This window comes from Didymella exigua (assembly GCF_010094145.1).
Source record: "Didymella exigua CBS 183.55 unplaced genomic scaffold M421scaffold_4, whole genome shotgun sequence".
Classification (NCBI taxonomy): domain Eukaryota; kingdom Fungi; phylum Ascomycota; class Dothideomycetes; order Pleosporales; family Didymellaceae; genus Didymella; species Didymella exigua.
Window position 1 is genome coordinate 743589 of NW_022984778.1, and position 14236 is coordinate 757824.

Below are 14236 nucleotides of genomic sequence, written 5' to 3' on the forward strand. Positions count from 1 at the left end.
CTTTTGATTCGGGCGCGAGCATCGTGGGGTCGCATCTGTGTTTAGCCTGACTCTGGCAGTAGGAATGCTGTTCCATCACCAAGGCCCACTGGATCTCACAGTCATCTTCGTAGATCGATCAGATCATATCGTTGGGGGATCGGCTTCCTTGCACGGCATCTTGTTGTAGCGTTGACCGGGTGCCAAAATCCCAACAGGCGCGTTCTGCGCGAACACGGGCACAATTGCACCACCATGCCCTCCCAAACACCAACGACAGGCAGAGATCGGCATACAACGTGTACTTGCGTTAGGCGGGAGCCAAGCGTGTGCGGACCGCTCAGCAGCCGAATCCGGGCTCTTGTAGTGGACCCTATGCTGTCATTACTCGTATATTGAAGGCTGAACAACTACCCTGTACGTGACACATTGTTCCGACTTTCTTGACGCACATTAGCTATGTCTGGCAGTAAGCTGGATACGCTCCGTTACATGTAAGCTTCCTGGTACATATCTGAACTGTTGACGGGTGTAACTCGGTTAGTAGGGTAGGTTCAATGATATAGGTATATGAAGACCATAGAAAACTCGCTGTATGTTCAGGCCATTAATACTGCCCCAATCACTGGTCGTAAAACTCCCGCCAGTCGCCCCAGATAATCTCGTCTTGGTATTTCTTCATCAGCTGGCCAGTTGGATCGCTACCCTTCACATGCGCCCAGGCTCCAGCAAAGTGTATAACAAATGTCCCGCGCTTCCACACCTGGTTTGAATCATCAAAGCACGCGATCTCATGGGGAAATGCATTCAGCTTCCATTGAGGAACTCGGTGCACAGTCTCAGCCACAGTCTTGTCGTCTTTGAGCAGCTGAACCGTAGCGTCTTGCTCGCTCATTTGTTTGTCTTTGTTCTTCGGATCATCGTGGATTGCGAAAGAGTCGTGTATCAGCTTCAGTGACCTCTCGTGGCCTCGAACGAGGAACGACCCAGAGTTGTAGCCGTTGCAATCGTGCGTGGTAAGATAATCGATCGCGTCAGGGTTCGTGACGTTCGCGAGTTCCTCCTCGATGATGTCCGTGACCTTGATATCTGTATTGGTGACTAGAGTATCGAAGTCAAGCCACCATATCCAATCATATTTGCCAGTCTTGATGAGGCGCTCGGCCATGTTGTACTTCCAGAAGATTACAGCGCGATCCGTATGCGATTCGTAGTCGACGATAAAATCGTAGCCATGGCGGCGCGCATAGTCTGTAGCCTACGAGTCAGCCTTGCTCGTGAATAATCCTTGAGGCATCCTATGCGCCATCAAGAGTAGTGCGCTTTGACTTACGATCCTTGCTCTTGAGCGAAAGATGGTGATATGAGCGCTCCTCGGTCACGAAAGTCATCATAGCGATGCGGGGCGTCTTCCTCTCAGCCGGTAGCTGGGCAGGCGCCTCCGCAGGGACAGGTGCCATACTCACAGAGCCTTCCTCGTGAGAAGGACCCTGGCTGAGCTGCCATCCAAAGAAAGCGAGAAAGAGGAAGAGGAGCAGAAAAGCCGGCGGAATCTTCAGAGCGCGGACGAGCATCTTGACGAATCGAGGTTTTCGCAGTAGTGACGGAGGTTAGACCTGAAAATCGAGGAACGCTACCAGATCCTCAGCAGCTTACATGTCACTGCCAGCTACAGCAATGGGAACGTCGGTTCCGGGGTATGTGAGGGGAGTCAGCTCCCTTGGCTTGCAAATAGAGTCCCTGCGCCTTCCATGATCGGGTCCGCGGAGCTGGGCGGTTCAGCCGACCGCGATGATAGGATGCTTGTCGCTTGGGGAAAGATTAGGAACTCATAGATGCACAGCAGCTAGAGACGATAATCAGATAGTCGCAATAAGGATCGTCAGCAATGGGCGGTGCGGAGACTCGCGAGACGGGCCGCAAATCGTCAAACGCTCGCAGCTCGTTCCTTGTGGTACCTGCACCAAAAGAGAGCTCCTGTCCTTCCCAGCCCCACCAGCAGAGCAGCTGCGGTCTCCACCAGCTACCTCGCAGGGCTGAACAAGGAATGGCGACACATTGGTTATCTTCGCAGCTGCAACATTCTCGTGGTGGCACGTACTGTAGAATCTAACAGGTCTATCGCGACAATGTCTAAGTTCACGAACCGGCGCGGAGGTGCTGGCGCGCCGTAAAGAGGACTCTTCGTGGACGGCATCCGGCATTGTAAGCACTGAGCACGGCATCAGGATATACAATCGATGGACTCCAGGCGACTGCAGCTCCCGACAGCCGGCAAACCGCTCCGAAGTGAAGAAAAATGGTCTCAATCAAGGCAACTGGTGTAAGCTTCGGCAGCGCTTAGGTTATACTGTGACCACTGAATTTCCATACCTAGTCCGCACATATCAGAAGCAGCCGGATGATAAGACTCGATGCAGGTTCTTTTTATGGGACAGCAACGCTCACCCATGCGAGGCAGTTGCCCTCGCAAACAACGCTCGCACTGAGCCTGCACACACAGTTCCAAAAACACCATCCAAGCGTCCAGTATTACCTCCGCCTCTATACACGACTGATTTTACTGGCGAATCTAGCAGAAAATGAGGCCGAATCACTACTGTCACCTCCAATGAAGAGTATGGTTTGGGAGCCAATGACGAGGCTGTTGACGACAGGCTGGCCCATGTTGTTACTCAAGTGGAGACACTGAGAAAGGCGGCCAGGACAGGCGAATTGACATCGCCCTCGACAAGATGCACGCTGCCTTGGAACAGGGATGGTTCGATTGTATTAAGCAATATTGGATTGCAGACACCTCAGACAAGTCGATTTGTACAAGCAGACCCCCTCGCCTCAAAGGCTTGCAAAGTCGCCCCTCACCCCAGCTCGCCTAACTGATGCAGCGCAGCAGACTACAACGCCGTCTTCGCCGCACTATGAGACGCCTACGCCCCATCGCTTCAAGGACGTTGGAGGGGACGATGTCCTCCGTAACGTTCTCACCCTACTGCAGGATGCCATTATCAGACTTGGTAGAACAACGGAGACCGACCTCAATACTCTGCTGTTGAAACATACAAAGGCTGCTGAAGGCCTCCGACGAGGGCGCGATGTGACAAGAACCACCATCAAAGCCAGGAGGCGAAGATTGCCGAACTTAGCTATCGCGTCAGTACACTTGAGGCGGAGCTCGAGACCGAGATGGTCAAGCATCTGCAGTGGCAGATCCAATCCGAACAGCGCTACAGTCCTTGATGTTCTCCAGGAGCTTGGTTGCAAACTCGCAATCCCAAGCTCGCAATCCCAAGCTCGCAATCCCAAGCCCGAATGCTCACAAGCATTAATCTGGGGGCGAGACAAGACTTCGAGTACTCCACTTTAATGCTGCAAAGCCGATCTCGCTGTCGACCTTCGCAGGATTGCCCACGCGGCATGATCTGAGCAGTCCCAAAGTCTCCATCTGGAAGCAAGTCGCGTGCTCTCAATTCCTTTCCGTAATTTCGGTTGTCTCTGGCAGTCGAAAGTCGTGCAAAGCACGCAACAAGGCCTTTCAAACGCAAATCACGAAAAGCGGACAGCGTGTCCCACCTCGTGGCTGACAGGCATGACGAAGGGCGGAGGCCAAATTTTTGCCCAGGCTCGTCAAGTCGGAAATCGGCAGACGCCTCCGCTGATGATTCGCGGGAAACGCCACGCCTGACGTGCGCCCAACCTCCGCCCGTGTGCTGTATCCACATCGCGCGGCGGAAACTTGGCATGATCTGCATTATAACGTTACGATTGGTTTGGTAGCATTGAATATCTCGATTGTAGCGTTGCGATAGCCTGGGGACATTCGGTATTCAGAGCGGTGGGCTACTGTGATGGCCTTGGAGCGTTAGTGGGCAGCAGCAGCATCTTCCAGTGCTCGAACTATATGCACCCACGAGACTGTCCACTGCTGCTCGTCTCTTTTACAAACAAGTCTTGTCTGGGGAGATCCGCAATGAGAGCATCCGTATTTGGGGCATCGCCTATGCCGATAGCTCCAGAGTCGTATTGTGTCTACGACGTGCCTGGTCGTTGTGAATGTCTCCGGCCTTCACGGGCGTCCAGTGGCGTGAACGCCAACACCTTTCAGGTGTGGGATGAACGCACCCAGGACCCCTGCATTCACTACCGTTCTTGGCGAATCTGACTCGACAAACAAGATACAAAACGCAACCACCGCCTATGTAGTGCATTCAAACAAACGGTCTCTCCACCACTGCATACCAACACCGACGCCTTCCAGGCTCCTGCTAGGATGGATTTTCTGCGCAAGATTGGCAGCTATCTTGCGCCTCCTCCACAGAAGTCAGACGACGGACGTGATCAATGGCCTTCACGAGCAGCCTTCCTGCTGGCTGCCATGGGTGGCTGCGCCGGACAAGGAAACCTTCTTCGATACCCTTCGGTCGTCTATAACAACTACGGATTACAATGGTTCATACCGTACCTACTCGCCGTATTCCTCATCGCCATTCCAGCGTTGATACTCGAGGTCTCCATAGGCCAGGCCTATCGGGGAGGCACTGTTATAGCCTTCAACAACATGAACAGACGTCTCAAAGGGGTCGGCATGGGTCCGGTCATTGTGTCCTTCATAGTAGTCCAATACTTCACCGTCAACCTAGCGTGGATCATGTCCTACTTCAGGCACAGCTTCACCAGTCCCTTGCCCTGGGAAGGCCGGATCGAAGATTTCTACTGGAACGATGTACTCCGCGTCAGTAACATCACAGAAGGATCTTTGACCGCAAATGGCAACAGCGTAGCATCGTACACTGGCTACCCCAAAGTGTCACTCATTGGCGAAACCGTTGGGTGGAGCATCTTTGTTTGGTTTCTCATCTGGGTCTCTATCTCCCGAGGGGTTGGCATGACCGGCAGAGTCGTCTACTTCACCATGGGTCTACCCATTGTAACGACTGCCATCTTCGTTGGACGCTCTTTGTCACTTCCAAATGCCAGTGAAGGCGTCAAGTTGCTCTGGACCAATTTCCGAGGAGATCAGCTTGCGTCCGGAGCCGTCTGGCAGACTGCCGTCGGTCAGGTGTTCTTTTCTACTGGAATTGGATTTGGCTACTTCACAAGCTATGCCAGTTACAATCAGAAGCACGCAAACGCCGTAATGGACGCCATCCTGATCTGCAGCAGCAATGTTCTATTTGAAAACTTGGCCGCGTTTGCCATCTTCGGAGTTGTCGGCTACCTCGAGAGATGGCCTCAAGACGGTGTCAGGCTCGGCGCCTTTGTGGTAGGCTTCTTGACTCTGCCAGAAGCCGTGCTTCAGATGCCTGGTGCCAATTTCTGGGCCGTTCTCCTCTTCTTTACCCTTATCGTTTTGGGATTCTCGTCAGCATTTGTTATGCTGGATGTCGTCGTAACCTTAATCTGCGATTCGGGCATGGTGCAGGCCTCACGCCCTGTCGTCGTCACTGTTATGACTGTGCTCTCATTTCTGATGTGCCTACCGTACTGTACCGAATTTGGGTACTACCTTCTGGACGGCGTCGACAGGTGGATCAACGATATTGCTCTTATTTTCGTGGTCTGGACTGAGGTAACAAGCGCCACGACTGTATACCGATGGCGTGACATCGTCAATCAGACTGGAACCATGGCTTTCAGTCTGTACAACTTCGGCTTCTTTGGTGGTCAATTCTTCGGCATCTTCCTGGCGCATGGCATCAACAATCCCGGAATTGGTGCCGGCGCAGGTGTTGCCTTCTACGTAGTGTTTGCTATTGTTGCTGTCATCCTGGCACGAGACCCTGACGCACGCGCACCATCGTTCTGGAACAGGAACATCGTCCCGCGCAAGTTCTGGTTCCTTGCATTCTATTCTGTATGTTGGCTTGTTTCCGACCCTGGAGGTATACAGCTAATTTTGATAAGGGCAACCAAATTCGACGCGATCTCAATGTCATCGTCGGACAAGGAAAGAATTGGAAGGTGTGCATATTGCTCTTCTGGCGTTGTTCCGCCTCTGACCTTTAACCAGATTCCTGCATTCCTACCTTTTCTGCTTCGATACATCTCCGGTCCGGTCCTTGCCATCATCTTCAGTTTTGCATACCCAGGGTTCCACACTCTGCGTTACGACCCCATGCACATCACAGGCTTCATTCTGGCGAACTTAATTATGGTGGCCGTCATCCTTGGGTTCACCATTCCTAGATACTACGACGCGTTTATTCCGTACGAACGCCGTGGTGAAGGTACGGAGCCCACGGTCGCAATGGAGACCAAGGGAGAGATCTCCGGTGCTCCAGTCAGCGAGATTGTTAGGGCCGAGGGAGGAGGGGCTCCTCCAGCCTATGGCTCGTTGCAAGAGCATGTAGACAAGGACGTTGATCCATTGTAGCCATCAAAAGTTTTCTTGGAGCGCAGAAGATCTGTGCTCTCGCATTTGTAAGGGAACATGGCTTCCAGTAGACATTCCCTGCAATTGGAGAGCCACGGTACTTTGATCATCTGGACTTTGGCCCTGGCACCTGATTTCGTTCGTCTGTGCCAGGTCAAGTTTGGAGCGATCTCATTGGGCAAGTTCTGTGCAGTGTGCGCGTATTGTGCGGTGGACCCACAAAACTTCAATATGCGCGGCTTGTGCGAGGAGCGATATCGACCATGTTCAGGTGTTGCGTTGATATTGCTTCAAAAATCTTTTCTCGGGTCATCGATCTTAAACTGTTACTAGTGTTTTCAAGACTTCCATGGACATTTCTCAGTTGTACTTTCCTCTACCTGGTCTCACGATACCACTTCCTTCACACATCTAGCGCGTACCCTTAATCGGGAAGCCACAACAGAAATCGAATCAGGTGGCAGCCCCTCAAACACCATGTAACCAAAAACACTGACTACTGGGGCGCGCAATCCACAACCAGCGGTCACCAGCACAACCTGCGTCATTGCTAACCTACACTGTCCATCGTGCATCGATGCTATTCGCGACTGCCTGAGCGCGCTTCGACCTGCGCCTGAAGACGTCAGCGTCTCGATCGTGGCCCACTCCATCATTGTTCGCCACGACACCTCTGTGACTGTCGACGACATTGCTGGCTCGCTCGACACTGTCGGATTCGACGTCCACAACATATTCCAGAACAACAGAGCCACCTACGAATCTCCTGATAGCAGAGACTCTAATCAGAACGCCCGGGCCTGGTCAGCAGAACTGGGGCATGCTGCATCGTGGCGAGCTTTACCACGGCCAATCAAAGACCAAGACATCATGCGCAAGAGTACGGTACATCTGGAACAGTGCGATCAGTGCAAGGCGGAGCAAGGAGACATCCAGCTGTCCCCCGACTACAGCTTTGAGAACTTCACAGCAGATCACAAGTCGTTGCCTTCCATTGCACTATCTACGAGGACTGGCCTAGAAGAACCACATCCTGCTCGGTCCAATGCATCTGCTCAACCGACTCTTCAAGGCATCGAAACTGCCATCCATACCGTGACATATAGAGCAACTTTGGCTTTGTCAGGCATGACATGTAGTTCATGTGTCAGCAGCATCACCCATACTGTTCAACAGCTGCCCTCGGTTCGCACGGTCAACATCAACCTTCTTACGGGCAGTGGAGTCATTGCATTCGAGGGCAATGATCACATACAAGAGATTATCGAAGCGATTGAAGACTGCGGGTTTGAAGCCAGTGTCGATAGACTTGAGGTCCTCCCAGCTGCTACATCAGGGTTGAACGCAGTAGCTAGAGGCTCCCCCGTCCGCAACGTGTCGATTCACATCGACGGAATGTTTTGCGGTCACTGTCCCAGCAACATCAGGCGGAGAATCAAGGATAAATTCGGCGATTTCGTCGTCATCAACGAGCCGCCATTGACGTTGACCTCACCGACCCTACACATCGAGTATCTCCCAGCTCCACCGAACTTTACCATCAGGCTAATCTTCGACACTATCACAAGCAATAATCTGTCCCTCAAGTTGTCGGTATACCACCCGCCAACGATCGAAGAACGGGCCGGCGCGATGCATGCAGCAGAGCGGAGGCGGACCATGCGCCATTTGATCGTCTGCATTATTGTAGCCCTCCCGACTTTCATACTTGGAATCGCATTCATGAGCTTGGTACCTGCCAACAACCAGACTCGCAAGTATATCATGGAGCCTTTAACGGGCAATGCTACCCGGCTTAGCTGGGCGTTATTCATATTGGCCATTCCCGTCTACGTGTATTCGGCGAAGTCTTTTCACATACGGACTTACAAGGAACTGAGATCAATGTGGCGACCGAGAAGTCATACGCCGCTGCTACAACGATTCACACGTTTTGGCAGCATGAACATGCTCATATCGCTGGGCACCTCGATTGCACTATTTGCCTCGATTGCAGAACTGGTTTTGGCGGCAACGAAGAAGTCCTCCGGGTCAATGGACAATTCTTACTTCGACGCAGTCGTTTTTCTGACCATGTTCCTTCTTGTTGGTCGCTACCTGGAGGCCCTCAGTAAGGCGAAGACTGGGGACGCAGTTACCTCACTAGGGAAATTGCGGCCCCATCAGGCAGTGCTGGTCGATGAAACTACTGGCGACATCAAGGTACCGACAGATCTGCTTGAGGTCAATGATATAGTCCGTGTTCACCACGGTACTTCGCCGCCATTCGATGGAATCCTCGTAGAGGGCAGCTCCAATTTCGACGAGTCAAGTCTCACGGGCGAGTCCCGCCTCGTCAAGAAGAACATCGGCGATAGCATTTACTCAGGCACTGTCAATAAAGCAATGCCTGTCAAAATGAAGATCACTACGATTTCGGGCTCTTCGATGCTCGATCAGATCATCAATGCGGTTCGAGAAGGACAGACCCGCCGAGCACACATCGAGCGGGTTGCAGACACTATTACCGCACATTTCGTGCCCTTTGTCGTTCTTGTTGCTGTGATGACCTGGCTTATCTGGCTCATTCTCGGAACGACAGGCACCATACCAAAGGATTGGAGAGACGAAGAGACCGGTGGCTGGCCCTTGTGGTCTTTACGATTTGCTATCGCAGTCTTTGTGATTGCATGTCCTTGTGGGATCGGTCTTGCAGCACCGACTGCTCTGTTCGTTGGTGGTGGTCTGGCAGCAAAGCATGGTATTCTGGTAAGAGGTGGCGGCGAAGCTTTTCAGGAAGCTAGCTCGCTCGACTGCATTGTATTTGACAAGACAGGCACTTTAACGCAGGGCGGTAGTCCTGCAGTAACGGACCACAGATTCATCAATGACCAGGATCGGGCACTTGCTATGGAAGTTGTCAAGAAGCTGGAGGAGAACAGCGGTCATCCCATTGCTCAGGCGTTGGTAAAGTTCTGCAACAGAAGTCAGGACGTATCCAAAGCGAGTACTGTGGTCACGGTAGACGAGATCCCTGGCAAGGGACTTAAGGCGACTTTGAACATTAATGGACAAAGTGTGACCGCCATCGTCGGAAACGAGACCCACCTGGCCGACCACAATGTTTCTATTTCTTCGGATTCGATGCATGTCCTAGAGTCTTGGAAAGCTCGCGGAGAATCTGTAGCATTGGTGGCCTGGCTTTCAGCTTCGACACAGAACACATGGCGACTCGCTGGCATGTTCTCCATCGCCGATCCACTTCGACCAGAAGCGATCGGCGTTGTGCAAGCGCTCAAGAAGAGAGGAATAAACGTCTGGATGCTGTCGGGCGACAACCCTACCACAGCAAATGCTGTTGGCGTTCAAGTCGGTATTCCTGCCACTAACATCATCGCTGGTGTACTTCCAGATGAGAAGGCTCGGAAGATCGAATACCTTCAGCAGACGCTCACGAAGTCACGAAGATCGGCATTGTTTCAACTACCAGCTTTTCTGAGTAAGAACAGGGCCACCAAGCGCGCCACCATCGCCATGGTCGGAGACGGCATCAACGACGCTCCAGCACTCAGCACTGCAGATCTGAGCATCGCCATCGGCAGTGGATCGGACATTGCCCTCTCCTCATCTTCGTTCATTCTCATCAACAGCCAGCTCACCACGATACTCACTCTCCTCGACCTTTCGCGTGTAGTATTTCGAAGGGTCTACTTCAACTTCGGCTGGGCTACAGTGTACAACCTCGTTGCTATGCCGATTGCGGCTGGTGTCTTGTTTCCCATCACGATTGGTGGTAAGGTCGATGATCACAGGATGCACAACGGCGAGAAGCATGTCAGACTCGACCCGGTCTGGGCGTCGCTGGCTATGGCGCTCAGTAGTCTCAGTGTTGTTTGTAGCAGTCTTGCGCTAAGGAGCCGGCTTCCTTGGGTCGGGTTCCAGGCGAACAAAGATGAGATGGAAGAAGTGGAAGTGGCTGAGGAGCGTGCGGCCGAAACGGTATGACCGCTTGGCTCATTGTATTCTTAGATTTCTGAATTCCCACAAAGAGCACGAAAGACCGTTACTGGATACCTCCATAGTTTCTGAGAAATCGAAATTTGCAGGTAGTTTCTACAACGCTTTGGAAGTCTGTGAATCAGGAGCAGATTGGGTGGTTCCCTTGTGTGATTGTACATTGATTCGAAGCCACACTGCATGGCGTAACTTCCTCCAAGAGTCGCGGGGAAGCCATAGTTTGCCTCCGCACCTGAAGCCCAGCTGACTGGCTGTACTCGTAGAATGATAACGTTAATCAAGACTGACGCGCCTCTCCATGCCCATAAAACGCCCCGCTGCAAACTTTTCTATTTCCAAATCCATACTTCGTGCTTCACCAACGACCGAAATGGGAGTACATCCTGAACGCGTTCCCACGGAAGGTTAGTTTCACGTCCTAAGAGAACTTCCACCTGTTTCCGCAATTCATGCACTCGCAGAACGTCGTCATTGGTTCATCAGCACTCCTCGTCTGCGCCTGGCTGTACGAAACCATCTTCTGCTTGCATTTTCCGCACTGGAACTCCTTGGAGATACTCTTCTCGACCTGGGCGACCATGGCCTGGTTCATGTTCTCCTTCTCGAGTTTTTCGTCTTCCAGGCGGCGCTCGTCGGACTTCATCTCGTCGTGTGTCATGACTACGAATTTCTTCGGCGCGACTTCGCCGGATAACACACGTTTTCTTAGAGCGGGGTTGGATTTGGCCTTGAGGTTTTGGAAGAGAGAGCGCATTTTCCCTTTGTAGGCTTCGTTCACGCTACCGGCGTTTGCGTAGGCGGCGGCTTCGATTTGCTTTGCGATTGGGAGGATCATGTCCGGCACTGAGTTGTGTTAGCGCAGTCTCCGCCAAATTTCCAGGTTTTTTAACTTACGTTCGGTGCTCATATGCGCCAGACCATCGTACATCAAGCGCACCGACATGTCTCGCGCATCGTCTCCAGTGACCTCATAGTTGATCTTATCTGTCTTGTGGCTGCGCTTCGCGGGATCTACGTTGTGTTTTGCTTTACTCTGAGTGGGCGCAGGTGAAGCTGCCGCAGACGATGCCGGCGCGGGCGAGGCGCTGCCATTTGTTGCAGAGGCGACCTTCGCTGGCGCGCCCTTCTTAGGTTGCTTCTTGACCTCATCCCTCCACTTCGAGACCAGTTCTGTTGCGAGCTTCTGTACGGCGGGGTCCTTGTGAGTTCGCAGGCGGTTGATAGTCACGCCGATTCGGGTGGATCGCAGAATGTCTTCGGTAGCGTGGACGCCCGTCTTCAGGTCGTTTAACAGTTTGATGACCGAGGCGCTGGGCTCGTTCTCTTGCACAGCCTTGCCAATGGCCTTGCCGCGCAGCTCAATTTCCTTGGCATCCATGGCCGTGGTTCGACTTGTCGCAGAGCGCACGCGAGAAGGTTCTTGGTAGCCGCTCGAGCTCAGCGTCGTTTAGGCGATCGCGCTCTTCGGCAGGTGTGTCGCGGATGGTATGGCGTGGAGCGAGCGACGAGCGACAGGCGACGAGGTTCGGCGGTTTGGTAGAGAAATAGTTGGTGGTTGGATGAGGGAAGGCTTTCAAGGCAGTCGGTCTCGGCCTTGGCGGTGACTAGCGCGAGCTGGGGTTCACTTGACATTCGAGAACGTTTGGAAACAAAGATGTTTGTTGGATAACAACGACCGCGACCACAAAAATAACACCAACTTTACCTGGGCGCTCTGTATCGTTTCACGCAGACGAGACCCTTCGACCATGACCGAGAACGCGCCGCCGGGAAGCGCCAACGCCGCCTCAGATGCTGCCTCGCGCGGTATGCCATACTACGAGCGACTACGACGAGACCTGCGCGAATCGCTAAAGAGGAAGCACGTCCTCGACCAGAACCTGGTGCGTACCAAGAATGGCGCGCTTCGACGCGTTGTGCTTACTCTGTTCGCAGCAAGCGCTCGAAGACAACATCCTGCGAACCGAGACACAATACCTGGAGGAGACGACGGCTGGAAACATCATAAAAGGCTTTGACAATTACATCAAGGGCGCGGCGACTACCACGACGACGAGTGGAGCGGGCACGGCGACACGGCGCAAAGCCCAAGTCAGCGACGTGGACCGGATCTTCAGTCGAAGCTCGTCCAGCTTCCTGAGGGTATGTGCATGACACAACCGACCGCCGTGCAGCAGTCTGCATTGCGAGACTTGCGCTGACTATGCATACAAAGGAGGCGTCCACACCAGCTTCTGCAGGAACAACCCCTTCTCACGCAGCCACGCCAGTCTCATCGTTTCCCACCCGCGAATCCAGTCAGCCCACGATGAATGGCGCGAGGGGAGGAAGCAGCAAGAAGAAGAAGGCGGGAGACGACGATGACGCCGACGGGCCGTCCGTGAAGAGGAACAAAATCTCGTACGGAAGAGAGTGAAGGACGCAGCATGAGCCCACATCATGCAACACCGACGACATGGCGATGCCATGCACTACGGCAACCAACCACTACGATGAGGCTGTTGCAAGGCTGTTGCATTGCGCGTCCTATGGATACCAGAGTGGAGTGCGAGAGGACCTTTGAGCAAAATAGGAAGGTTCGAAGAGTTTGTCAACAGAAGATTGCGCGCGTGCTCGATAATGGGTGGATTTGAAATGCACTTGCATCGCGGGGTACGGGACGGCGTCGCAGCCTTTCACGATTCGAAGTGGGTCGCTCCTGTGACTTTCACCGTTGGAAAATCATGCGCTCGCTTCTGCGTCGTTGTGGAGATTAGTCTTCACGGCTGCTTACTACTACTGGCGGGGAGTAGCGCAGAGTCCCACTTGGCACCTGCCTTCTCAGTCTGAATGGCTGGGGAACTGGGACTTGGTGCACACGCGCTTTCATGCCTCAGTAACGCGGGATGGATCGGCGATATCTAACTGCAAACTGAGGTCGTGCTCGCCCCAACGCTCCATCGTCGATTGATGGTTATGTGAAAACCTCCTGGGAACACTCAAAGTCGCTAAGACGTTGATTAAAGAAGATTAATTTGACCTTAGCATTTGCCCCCGCCGTTGACGCAACAGCCCGCACTCTACAAGGGCACATGGACACAATGCAGCATGCTCCTGGCCGTAAGCCGCGGCAACAGTCGTCATCTTCCACAGTACCGATGCAAGATCATCAAAGATAATTTTGGCACATCTCAAGATGGTGCAAAGGGCGCCGTCAGGCAGGAGAGCCCGGGTTGAGCCTTCATTTCATCAAAGCTGAAACGTAGCGTGCTATTTTCAAGGTGTCTGTGTGTAAGTACTCGCAGTCCCGCAGCCAACCGGAAGTCCTTTGCGGATGCTTGGAGATGTGATCAGCAATTTTGTAAGGCGGAGCGAACAGTGGGACGACCGCGTGGCTGATGGCTGTGTGGTGCAAAGTTTCGAAGTCCCTGAGGGTTTGGGTAGCGACATTCAAGGAGTAGTGATATACATACAGCATCAACATGACTGGTCAGCACTCCATATCACAACGAATCGAGCCTGCACGGTGGACCCTGGGGGACGGGTCACAAATGGTATCCGGCGATTCAGCCTTGCGTTTCGCTGTCATGCGTGTCGTCGCGTCCCCGACGATCTAATGCACACTGGGTAAGAATCCTCAGGCACAGCTCGATACCATCTCACACTGTTCGGTCCGATCTTCGGTCTTCACGGCCAGCGCAGCGATGCGATTGGGAGATAGTCAAGGCGAACTGCAGCCAAGGATACAGAGAGAGAAGGACATCCGACTGAGGCGTGCTGTGCCAGCGGGCCACAACATGTGAGACAGTGGTGCTGGGCTCGTCGTTGTGCAGTCCACAAGTCGTCATAATAGCTGCCCGCCGAATCATCAACGAGTATGCAGCGGGAAAAATGCTTTGAACAGCCGTGACC

The 14236-nt window shown here is 53.2% G+C and overlaps 6 protein-coding genes across 6 annotated transcripts; 3 read left to right on the forward strand and 3 right to left on the reverse strand.

The window, feature by feature from the left end:
• Positions 1-330: 330 nt before the first annotated feature.
• Positions 331-1889, reverse strand: M421DRAFT_417016 (glycosyltransferase family 34 protein). Its single transcript, XM_033591296.1, has 2 exons — positions 1313-1889; positions 331-1230 (listed from the first exon to the last, which is right to left on the reverse strand). The coding sequence occupies exons 1-2, from the start codon at positions 1551-1553 to the stop codon at positions 602-604; spliced, it is 870 nt and encodes a 289-aa protein (XP_033452536.1). The 5' UTR covers positions 1554-1889; the 3' UTR covers positions 331-601.
• An 843-nt stretch (positions 1890-2732) lies between these two features.
• Positions 2733-3832, reverse strand: M421DRAFT_417017 (uncharacterized protein). Its single transcript, XM_033591297.1, has one exon. The coding sequence runs from the start codon at positions 3726-3728 to the stop codon at positions 3204-3206; it is 525 nt and encodes a 174-aa protein (XP_033452537.1). The 5' UTR covers positions 3729-3832; the 3' UTR covers positions 2733-3203.
• A 414-nt stretch (positions 3833-4246) lies between these two features.
• Positions 4247-6349, forward strand: M421DRAFT_55188 (SNF-domain-containing protein; the record flags this gene model as incomplete). The annotated part of the gene is made up of 3 exons (XM_033595286.1): positions 4247-5830; positions 5881-5937; positions 5987-6349. The coding sequence occupies 3 exons, from the start codon at positions 4247-4249 to the stop codon at positions 6347-6349; spliced, it is 2004 nt and encodes a 667-aa protein (XP_033452538.1).
• An 870-nt stretch (positions 6350-7219) lies between these two features.
• M421DRAFT_54261 (heavy metal translocatin) lies at positions 7220-10333 on the forward strand (the record flags this gene model as incomplete). The annotated part of the gene is made up of 1 exon (XM_033595207.1): positions 7220-10333. One exon carries the CDS (start codon positions 7220-7222, stop codon positions 10331-10333), a length of 3114 nt encoding a protein of 1037 aa, XP_033452539.1.
• Positions 10334-10763: 430 nt separating this feature from the next.
• On the reverse strand, positions 10764-11723 carry M421DRAFT_89611 (transcription elongation factor; the record flags this gene model as incomplete). The annotated part of the gene is made up of 2 exons (XM_033597782.1): positions 10764-11188; positions 11240-11723. 2 exons carry the CDS (start codon positions 11721-11723, stop codon positions 10764-10766), a joined length of 909 nt encoding a protein of 302 aa, XP_033452540.1.
• A 370-nt stretch (positions 11724-12093) lies between these two features.
• Positions 12094-12761, forward strand: M421DRAFT_1939 (NuA4-domain-containing protein; the record flags this gene model as incomplete). Its single annotated transcript, XM_033588029.1, has 3 exons — positions 12094-12228; positions 12281-12487; positions 12561-12761. 3 exons carry the CDS (start codon positions 12094-12096, stop codon positions 12759-12761), a joined length of 543 nt encoding a protein of 180 aa, XP_033452541.1.
• Between the last annotated feature and the right edge of the window lie 1475 nt (positions 12762-14236).